Source organism: Protomyctophum parallelum, assembly GCF_964188405.1.
Source record: "Protomyctophum parallelum genome assembly, chromosome: 8".
NCBI classification, from domain to species: Eukaryota; Metazoa; Chordata; class Actinopteri; order Myctophiformes; family Myctophidae; genus Protomyctophum; species Protomyctophum parallelum.
Window position 1 is genome coordinate 31,258,576 of NC_139703.1, and position 11,640 is coordinate 31,270,215.

The 11,640-nt window shown below is 42.7% G+C and overlaps 1 protein-coding gene across 1 annotated transcript in view; it reads left to right on the forward strand.

The window, feature by feature from the left end:
* Positions 1–7,203, forward strand: part of cacna2d2a (calcium channel, voltage-dependent, alpha 2/delta subunit 2a) — a gene marked incomplete at both ends in the record, with an annotated part of 161,527 nt that extends 154,324 nt beyond the window's left edge. Inside the window, 8 exons of the mRNA XM_083771116.1 lie at positions 87–134; positions 1,205–1,276; positions 1,391–1,543; positions 1,980–2,032; positions 2,161–2,216; positions 4,857–4,980; positions 6,054–6,163; positions 7,046–7,203. Coding sequence (XP_083627242.1) covers positions 87–134; positions 1,205–1,276; positions 1,391–1,543; positions 1,980–2,032; positions 2,161–2,216; positions 4,857–4,980; positions 6,054–6,163; positions 7,046–7,203 — 774 coding nt within the window. The remainder of the gene's footprint in view (positions 1–86; positions 135–1,204; positions 1,277–1,390; positions 1,544–1,979; positions 2,033–2,160; positions 2,217–4,856; positions 4,981–6,053; positions 6,164–7,045) is intronic.
* Positions 7,204–11,640: the final 4,437 nt, after the last annotated feature.

An 11,640-nucleotide genomic window follows, 5' to 3' on the forward strand; every position in this document is an offset into this window, starting at 1 on the left:
TTTATACATTGCAGTGTCATGTAAATTCATCCGGATATTTAATCGTTCCTTTATTTAATACGATGTCATTGTATTTACTGTGGCAGTGTGGACCAAACAGCGGATGTGAAATGGACTGTGAAGCCAACAGTGATGTAAGTCTGTCATTGTGTGACATATTCAATGAGCTCTGTGGGCTCCGGGTTAAAGGCCATGCGTTGTCACATGCACTACTATAGCATAATTGCAGGGAGTGGAATTGATTTATTTAGCACACTGTACAGACGTGATTCTCCTTTTTATTTCAAGGATCCCCTGTTTGATATGCATAATGATTATTCCTCCATTTGATCACACACACACACACACACACACACACACACACACACACACACACACACACACACACACACACACACACACACACACACACACACACACACACACGTATGACATGAGTAAGCATTTTATGTATACAGATGCTAGGTTCATTGTGTAGTATCCTATAGGTTCAATGTACAGATCTTATATTGTTTAGACTGATGCTATTGCTAGGAACTATACTGTCTGCATCTGATGTGTGTGTTTACCTATTTAGAAATAGTAGATCTACAAGCTTGTACATCTGCTATTTTTGAACATTAATGAAATATCTTGAAAGTGTTTTTTTCTTTTTAACACAATACACAAATCTTTTATCAATTTGGGGGTCCTTGGCACAAAACACTTTGAGAAGAGAACCAGTGACTTAGAAGGTATTTGTAGAATCACCTCAAAGGTCTTAACCCATTTTGGGGGCGGGAACCCCTTTTGGTGTTAGCATTACGTTATGCTTTAGCTATTGAAAAATAGCAGATCGACTGACACAGAAACATAGCTTTTTCAGAAAACTGTAAGGATGTAGAAGACATTTTTAGAATCTTATCTCAGGTCATAATTGCGAACGCAGTGAGCCACTTACTATGACAGCAGGGGCTGAGTGTCTGTGTGTGTGTGTGTCACGCTGTGTGGTGTCACGCTGTTACACCACCGGCCCGCCACCAGAGGGCGCAGCTGTGGCACGCACGCACGCACACACACACACACACACACACACACAGGGCGCAGCTGTAGCACACACACACACAACCACACACACACGAGCTGCGTTCGCTTCACGCGTTTGCGCGTCTTACTTGTGGGTTAATGGGATAAGCTTCTCACGAGGCACGCTGTCCGTTTGCAGGACCTCCTGTGTTACCTGATCGACGACGGAGGATTCCTGATCATGTCCAACCAGAAAGAGGACTGGAACAAGGTGACGTGAAGTGACCTTTTTCACTCTCGCATGTTTCATACCTCGATAACGACATGATAACGATATTATCGTGCGGCCTTATCTAGACTGTTGTATGCCCTTGTCCACCTCCAGGTCGGCATGTTCTTCAGTGAGGTGGACCCCTACCTGATGTACGCTCTCTATAACAACTCTTTCTACAACCGCAAGCTGTCCAACGACTACCAGTCTGTGTGCGACCCTGTGCCCAGCAACAGCCACGGGGCGGCGCCCAGAGCTGCTTTTGTGGTAAGAAAATGACAGACATTCACAGGAATGATGCTTACATAGTTAACAGACAGATAACGGTTCATAGTTATAGTATGAACAGATTGGACGGACGGACAGACAGACAGACAGACAGACAGACAGACAGACAGACAGACAGACAGACAGACAGACAGACAGACAGACAGACAGACAGACAGACAGACAGACAGACAGACAGACCTGTATTGATTCTGCGAGGGAAATTAAATATTAAGGTTTACATTTAAGAGTAGAGAGATGCAGCTAAGCTTCAGGAGAAAAATAATAAGAATAATAAGGACTTATTCACTAAGAACTTTTGTTGTACGTACGATACACATATGTGTGTGCGAGTGCGTGCGTGTGTGTGTATTTAATTATAAGAACATACATAGTGTGCTATGATTAACCCTGTTTTCTGTTTTTGCATGTATAGCCTACGATTGCAGACTTTGTGAACCTGGCTTGGTGGACATCAGCAGCTGCTTGGTAAGCTTTGCAAAACTATGATAACTAAACAATAAGTAAGATGCTACTGTATGTACACAAACACACTGCAATGCTCCAGTATTTATTTACTTATGGATATAAGGTGACAAGTCATTCTCTTTCTCCAGGTCCTTCTTCCAGCAGTTCATATACGGAATGGCATATCACAGCTGGTTCATCACAGGTGGGTGCACACATTTTTCAAATCAGCCACATGGTGGCGCTATAACAGGCCGACTTGTGTTTTACCTAGAACTGCACTGATCTGTGCAGAGTAACACTTCATATCCTCATTCCCCTATTATAGTGCCACCAGGAGGCAGATTTTTGCACAAAAAAATATAATTATTATTATATATATTACAAATCGGTACACATTGGGGTCGATTATGCAAGTGGAACAATATTATATATAATATTACAGTTTTAAGAGGTGGGGGCGTGTGGAATGTCATATAACAATTATGGGCATGGTAAGAAGCGCTTTCGACACCCCGTGGAGTGCGCAAAACGGACGTGAATTAGTCATGGGAGTGTTTAAGGAGTGTTTGAGACGTACCCAATCAACATGTCCGTACTATTCTCTTTACCAGTCAGCTGATGTCACATACGGAATGCGCCCTTTGGGGATCGTGGTATTACATTTCTTCAGGCTGGCACCATAGAAGACATGACATGCCTTTGTCACATTTGGGTTAATTATTCCTATTGCACTGCATGCTATCACCTTTATGCCTCAAACGAACAGACCCACCTATACCTTTCAGATCGGAATGGAACTGCGAGTAGATAGCAGCATATTGGCAAATTGGCAATCCATACGTAATGTTCCCAGAATCGTCTAACCCCCGAACATGCAAGTTCGTTTGATATTGTTTAATTCGATAACGATAGAACCATGTACCATACAGCGAATGAAAGCAAGATTCCTAAGGAATATGGAGATTTTTACATTTAATAAAACGGTTGAGAAATGAGAGAACCATGAGTGTTTATAGGCTTATATCAACGTTTTTTTATGAAAGACAAACGGGCTGTGAACTTGAAGAGCTCAATCACCATCCCGACACGGAAGAAATATAGCCTAGTGCATGCATGTATATGCACTGTTGCACTTGCACACAGTAGCTTACACACGCTCTTTATTTGTTTCTATTGAAAAACAACAGTAAAATAACGTTTATTATATTTTATTTCATTCAAGTCACGACGAAGGAATGAGTTGAATGCATGCTGCGTAATGCTGTGGCCCCGATGGTATGGTCTTCGCTGAGTTCGCTCGTAGCATTTTATTGAAGAAGACTTGAATCGGGTGTGATACAGCGTATGAAAGCAAACTTCCCAAGGATTATGGAGATGTTTTTATTTTTTTTAAAGGTTGAGAAATGTAAGAATTATGGCCGTTTCTAATCTCAACATTTTACCAAAGAAAGCCTCTCTCTTTGCCGCAGCAGAGAGCTCTGTTGCCATGTCCCATAGAAACAACTAAATAGGTTTATAAAAATAATCCCAAAAGAAGCGCATATAACAGGGGTCTGTAACCTATTTTAAATGAAGTGCCATGTTTTTATTTTCTAGATAGTGAGTCTGCCATATCCAGATTAATTTTAATGACACCACATTCAAATAAAAAAACATATTTTGATTGTCCACAAATATAAAGTTCTTCCTTCTTTTTAAATATGTTCTTGCACATTGTTATAATGATCATTATATATATCCCCCTGCAGTCAGAGTTCATAGTTTTAATGAATGAATGTGATGCATTGTGAGCTGGTATAGATCTGCTATTTTCAAAAGTAATCTTGGACATTTTTAATTTAATTTTTGGATTAGCCGTCCTTAGTTGGGCAAATGCATTCATCTGGGGATCCTTGACATGGGAATGTGCTGTGTGAGGATCACTGGTTTAAACAACATTAGGAGAAAAGCCCAAATAACCACTTTAGAAACAAGAAAAGCAACCACAAATAGTACAACTACCAATATTTACAAGCAACTTTACAGAAAAAGAAGCCGCTTATAATAAACAGACATGGCAACACTCTAGCAGCCTCCCAGAGCCGCTCACGTGTACAATCAAACAGTGCTTTTTGCGTTTATGAGGTGGTCAGACCCACGTCTAATCGTTATGCGCTGAGTGTTTTTAGGTCAAGGGGCTTAATAGCAAATTGCGCAAAGCGAAAATAATTAACATATGGACACTCCCACAATGCTAAAATATTCAGGAACGCCGTATGCCATATGTGTGTGCGTTCAACACGGGCCGATATGCCTTTCATAATACGAATGTGCGCAGAGCGAGGCCAATTTATGTATTACCCCATTGTAAAACGCATCTTCAAAATCTGGGCCATTATCTCTATAGTCAAGTGATCAAGACTGGTGCGTCTGATTTTTGATATTCCATCCCGATTGGCGTATTCCGAGCATTGCTGGCCCACAAAAATCTACCTGACCTGGCCCCAGAGGAGCACTTTTTCTAGTTAATTATAATTCTTTAAAATAATTACCCATATTTTTCCTTTCATTTTCATCCCTTTTATTTGTGTGCCCTGTTTTTTGTATGGTCTGTGTTTTGTTTTGTTTTTTTATAAAGGGAAGGGGGAGTTTATAATAAGTGAACATAATATCGTCTCTGTCGGGTGGAAACCTCAGAATTCCTCATAACTCATAATTAAAAGAATAGCAGATCCACAAGCTCGAAACACGTCACGAATGCTTCTTGTATAGTATGAAGTATGGAATGTGGAGATACGGTAAGAGGTTTGTGCCCGACAGCGACCATGTGTTAATAAGATTGATACGTGTGTCACTTTCACAGACAACGTGGAGGCAGAGGGAGTGGACGGCAGAGAGAGGAGCTGTGTGATGACTCAGACACAGTTCTACTTCACCAACACCAGCAGCTCCTACAACATGCTGCAAGACTGTGGCAACTGCTCCAGGTGTGTGGAACGCTGCTGGCACACTGATCCGATGCGAGTGTGTGGGTGCGGCCGGCCGCACCCACACACTCGCATCGGATACTGTACTGTACAGCAGTGGTTCTCCATCAAGGACATGTACAGTAATTAGCCGCAGACCCCCATCTGAAAAGGTTTTGTGTATAAGGGAAGAGAAGATATTTTAGATTTAAGATGTTTTAAAGATTTTCGAAATGTCTTAAAAATAAATAAAAAAATAGCAGACAAGCTCGCAGCGTGGCAGGCAGTGACACGCTGTGAGCTTTAGATCTGCTATTTTCTTTTAATTAAATGGTTAAAATGATTGTGACGCTACTAGCGTTCTATTAATTGAATAGGACCACAATAAATACACAATAAACACGTAAATAAGGCTTTTTAGCACCATTGCATAATCGTACCAATGTACGATTTGCAAACTCAATCAAAAGGCTGGGGACCCCCTGGACCCCACTTTGAGTACAGTACACTATAAACAAATATAGCAGCGAAAGCAGTGCAGCACCGTTTGCAGGCTGGATTTATCATGGTGTCAGCGCTAATAAACATTAGTGCTGATTAAACCATATCATCAGAGTTAATGGAATGGTCATATCAGTGCTGTCACCATGCTAGCTGATCCATTAGCTAATGAAGGGAGTTGATGACAGTCCTCTTTCTTTATCTCCCTTTCCCTTTCCCTCTCCCTCTCTTTTCCTTTCTCTCTTTTTATGTCACTCTATCCAATCTCTTTATCGTGTGTCTTTATCTTGTGTCCTGTCTGTCTCCCCCCCCCCCCCCCTCTCTCTCTCTCTCTCTCTCTCTCTGTCTCTGTCTCTGTCTCTGTCTCTGTCTCTCTCTCCCTCTCCCTCTGTCTCTCCCTCTCCCTCTGTCTCTCCTCCCTCCCTCCCCCTCTCTCTCTCTCTCTCTCTCTCTCTCTCTCTCTCTCTCTCTCTCTCTCTCTCTCTCTCTCTCCCTCCCTCCCTCCCTCCCTCTCTCTCTCTCTCCCTCTCTCTCTCTCTCTCTCTCTCTCTCTCTCTCTCTCTCTCTCTCTCTCTCTCTCTCTCTGTCTGCAGGCTGTTCCATGCCAAGAGGATAAACAACACCAACCTGCTGTTCGTGGTGGCGGAGAAGTTGCCTTGCAACACCTGCGAGATAGAGAAGCTCTCCCAGGAGGAAGTGGAGTGTATCCTTCTTTCTAAACACATGCCTCGCCAGCTGGCAGGAACCAGAAAGTCTCTTAATCGCCGATTTCCATCTATATCTATATTGCCATTCTGTCTTTGTCCGTGGCTCAGCGCCCAACTTTTTTCATCAAATTCCATTCAAGGTTATTGTAATTTTCCGGTGTAGAATTATGGCCCCCACGCTTTGTATTCGTGATCTACACTCCTAACTGTGAGCTGGAGTGGGCCATCGGTGTGTTTTTAAAAGATCTATTGTAAACTCTTTAACCGCATTAACACCAATGACCCCTAGCTATTTTGGTGAAGAACATTTGGCAGAAATAGCCGATCTACAAGCTTGCAATTTGCCCCACGCAACGCATCGTGAGCTTATAGACCGGCTAATTTTGTCTAAGGGGTTCGGTGTGGAAGGAAACGAGAGCCGGCCAAGTATCCCCGTCACTAAATATTAAGTGGTTAAACTCTTTGGGCTGTATTTTGTGTGTCTTAAGTACCAGGTCTTATTACTTAACTTAAGACCTGGAGGCGTGGTCAATGCTCTTTGGCCACTCAGAATAGCCAAATGGCATTGATCACGCCTCCAGGTCTTAAGTTAAGTAATAAGACCTGGTACTTAAGACAAGCTAAATACAGTCCTTTGTCACTACACCTACTCCTACGTGGGCGGCACCTGCCACCAGGGAGTGTTGGCCGGGAGGAGTTGGACGAAGGCTCTACGCCTCCCGGTAGGGGCTCCTCACTGGCAGGTGAGCCACCAGGATACAAATGCAGTGACAACTCTCAGAAATGTGTGTGGGGAGGAATCTGTTGGCATACAACTACATTGGGGAGGAGGAAGGGGTAACACTGACAGTAACGTTCCTTAATTGCATCACTTCCAGACAAGAATATGAATCCCTGTGAATCACTGGCTTCAGCTCGGTATCGGAAAGGGCCCTCCATGTGCTTCGATACCAGTCGATATGTAAGACTTCACATCACACTATCATGCATCACACTGACATGCAATGATATGTATGACCTGTCCACATCAACCTGACATACATGATATGTATGACCTGTCCACATCAACCTGACATACATGATATGTATGACCTGTCCACATCAACCTGACATACATGATATGTATGACCTGTCCACATCAACCTGACATACATGATATGTATGACCTGTCCACATCAACCTGACATACATGATATGTATGACCTGTCCACATCAACCTAACATACATGATATGTATGACCTGTCCACATCAACCTGACATACATGATATGTATGACCTGTCCACATCACACTGACATACATGATATGTATGACCTAATAGTAGCTTGAATTATTCACTGATTATGTAGAAACATAATTGTAACAATTGTAAATAGCCATCTTGCTGCTAGTCCCAATTTTGTTATTCTGGAAATAAGGCTTCTAATTTAGAAATAATATTGGACCATTTGGAATTCCAAAATAGCACAAATGTAAAAAGATGTCCATTAATTTGGTGACATGTAGCATGTACATTTAACTGTCCGGAAACACAGTAGTAGCGACAAGTAGTTCCATCCCGTTGTAATCACTGGGTTTGTATAGGAACCATTGACCAAAATACGTAGGGTGTTGATCAACCACGTCTGGGCTAATTGGACGCTACTATCATGATATCATAGATATGGATTTAAAAACATGTATTGCTTCACTTACTGTGTATTACCTTTTTGGGACCCGCAATGCCACGTGTATGTACAGAAACAGGTAATCAATCACTACATCAACATGTTGCATGTGTTTGCACAAACAGGCACATCCATGCACACATTATGTCAACATGTTGTATGTGTGTGTGTTTGCATGGCCGTGTGTGTGTGTGTGTGTGTGTGTGTGTGTGCGCGTGTGCGCGCACGCGTGCATGCCTGCCTGCTAGTGGCGTCAGTTTTTGTAACTTTGACAACGAGAGGGTCAATGCATGATCGGTACACCATGGGTCCATTTGGTTACATTTGCAGTGGGTGGCGGTGGCTTTAGAACACTTTCCTGGGGTCTTTATGTGTGTAATATGTGGTTTTACGTATTTTTGATTTTAGCAGTTTAGCAGCACACTCAGTTACGACTGAGAGTGCGGATTTCATTCTCTTTCTATATGTTCTCTTTGAATCTGCACCCAGCACACGCCTGAACCTTTAAAAGACTGCCTGAGTTGAGCGAGCCTTTTCCCTTGAAGTGATTTTATGGACACTGGGCTCATTATAACATTAATGTTAAAAAACAACCTAAAGTATACTAAGTTAGTTCCGTTGGTCCAGGCCGGATCATGATCACTTGATTGATCGTGAAAAATAAACACGCTCTGAAAATGCACGCGGCCCACCCCCTACTGACTACATAACAATCTGTGTTTGGATGTGGTTGGATGGCTGGGCCGTGAACACTCATCCTGGCCGGGGTAGTTTTTCATGCTTGTGTCCTTTCTTCCCTCTGCAGGAGAACACGTCAGACTGTGGGCGAGGCCACTCCTTCCGTCCCTCCCCTTACACCTTACTGGCCGTTCAGCTGGCTCTGCTCTACCCAGTGGTCAGCCCTCATACTCTCTCTCTCTTGCTTTAAATTCCTACGTACGTACGTCCCCGTCCCCCCCCCGTCCCCCCCCCCCAAACTCCCATCGCCCCCGTGCCCCTATGCCCTTCGCCTGCTGTAGTCATAGGTAATAATGGGACTTCCCGTCGTCACAAACGAGGTTCGGAAGCCCAGAGTACCGCGCTATACCCAGCTATAGCTTCAGTCATTGTTGCTTATAGTGACAACCAAGCGGGGGACACTTGCGTTCCTCAGTCCGGTTTTGTCTTCATCTTAAAAAGAAGAGCGGGAGTGGCGCCCGGCTGCCCCGAAATCATCGGAGGCAAACGTCTAGAAATGGAAAAAGAAAACGGAACACACATCCTCCCGCACGTCCCATACACCTTCACCTCCATCAGGAGGAGGAGCAGGAGGAGAAGAAATAGGACAGGCCTAATATCCTTGTCACAGAGCGGATGGACTCAGAGTTGTCTATCCGCCTTCGTGCACCTTGTTTGTGTAGACAAATGGCGAGGTATGGCGTCCTTCACCGCTCACTCATTTGCCTCTCATGAGGGGCTACGTCGGACCATCCAGTCATTTGTGACCATAAAAGAATTACAAAGGAGAAGGGGGGGGGAGGAAAAAAAGAAATATATATATATATATATATACACAAAATGTCAACTATATACTGCTGAAGTGGCGAGTATTCAAAACATACAGTATATTTAGGTTATAATTTGAAACAGGAAAAAAAGAAATGTTAAGCGTTAACTTACAAAAGTCACAACTTTATTTATGCACTATATCTACTTCTTGCCAAAATGAGATAGACTTTCACGTGGTCTTATTTTTATAGCCAAATTAGTAAGAGGAGAAAAAGGCTTCTGGTTCAGAATTAGGATAAACTAGGAAGAGACAGAGACTTGTACAGCTTTAGTTTAAATAACGACTAAGATTCTCCTTTTAGGTTGGAGTTATCTCGCCGGTAGATATATCTGTTATGTACGATAAAGACACGGCAGGATCCTGAACTTTGCGAGGATGCTGTAGATTACAATGGCTCTCAAAGTGGGGTCTAAGGATCCTCGATCAGGGTTCCTCGAGGGGTTTCCGAACAAAGGCCCTTGCAGGTCTGTAACTGAGTGTGTACTCATTGTACAGGTCCATTTGGTTCAATGTGTACATGTTAGGATGGTACCTTGAAATAATACCAAAAAAAAAAGTTTGAGGACTTATTGGTGTAGAACATGAATCCATTTTCAAACTTGAGTACTATCTGTGATTTGTAGTATTCTGTCTTATGATCGACGAACCATCATGACCTCTGCTTTTTGGACTTCTGTAAAACCTCTCTTGTGCTCTCTGATAAACAAAAGCTCACCTCTGCCAAGCCTTCATGAAGCTGCTCCCAGTAACCTTTAGATTAGAAGTGCAATCTAATCCAGTCTAATCTAACCTCTACTAATGTCCCCCCTTCCCAGAAAAAAACTAAGCAAAAACACTATTTGTATGTGCTTCTTTCCGGTAGTTCTGCCTTCATGATTGTCTCATCCCGTAGTAGTTTCAAGGTGGGGTTTTTTCCGCACACTCTTTAAAAAGCTTGTATTACCTTTGACTGACGCTGTTCTAACTTCAGATCATTCGCTGCTGGGGGATAGGGGCTTATATTCAACGTTTTCGACGAAACAAAAGTGCAGCAGAGGCCACTAAATATGGTGAAACACATTGCAGTTTGGTTTGTAATCTGTGACGGTAGGTTACTGTACATGTCATTTTGGTCAGTATGAGGCGCGATGCCATTTTAGACTCCCATGTTTAGGAGCCACTCTGATTTCGTAGTGCCTTGATGCACTTTGTTTGTGAAAGCATTGGCTGATGTGATGACAGTAGAGCTACCGTATAGTACCTTTATATTGCAGCCATGCGATAGATACACTTTGGGCAGTAAAAAAAATGATTTATTTTGTTTTGTATAATGGAGCCATCCTGTTGGCTTTAGCTTCTCTTAACCCACAGAGCTACATGACTGCTTTCTCATATAGAGATACTGTACCGTTCCTTTACTAAGCCATGTATAGAGCTATGGTACATGTCCAATAGTATAAAGCAACCCAATGGGCCATAGACGAGTTTATATATAGTTGCGTTTCTGCCTGAACTTTGTGTGTGTTTGTGTTTGTGTATGGACGTATGTTTGTGTTCTTTGCCCTCAAAGGGAATGTCTTTTAAAACGAGTTGAGTATGAGTGTATGAAGGATGACAGTTATGGTAGCGTAGCCAATTTGTTTTGGTTTCACATATCACAACGTGCAAAGTGTTATACAGTTGATTTCACAAAAAAAGAAAAATACAGCTCAACATCTGTAATGATAGCGCAATGGTGTCTCCCTTGACTCACAGAGGTGTCAGAAAGAATGTTTGGTGTTTCCGTTTTAAAAGGCAACATAGCTACAGTACAAAAAGCCTCTTTAAATGCCTTAGTGTTATACAGTATGAAGCTCCGAGTATTTTCCCTGTTGTACATGGTGTGTACAGTGTACACACACACACACACACACACATCCACACAAATAAAACATTCCCTCCCTCTGTCTCGCATGCACACGCACATGCACACACACGCACACACAAATACACCTCCAAATTAAATACTCCCCTGGACTTTTGGTGTTTTGGAGTATAGTGAGATATACATTAGTATGTTGGTATCTTGAAATGGTCAGCTGGTGTTTTATGCCTGTTGAATGCATGACACTGACTGTGGGGCATCAAAGGCTTGTTCATACTTTGTTGCTTGACATGTTTGAGCGAAACTTGACAAAAGAGTCGAGTGTCAGCATAAATTACAATAAGCCTTGAAAGATTGAAAAGAATCCTCTGGCCCTGATTTTCTGCCCACCCACTCTCACCCGGGCAAGATGTC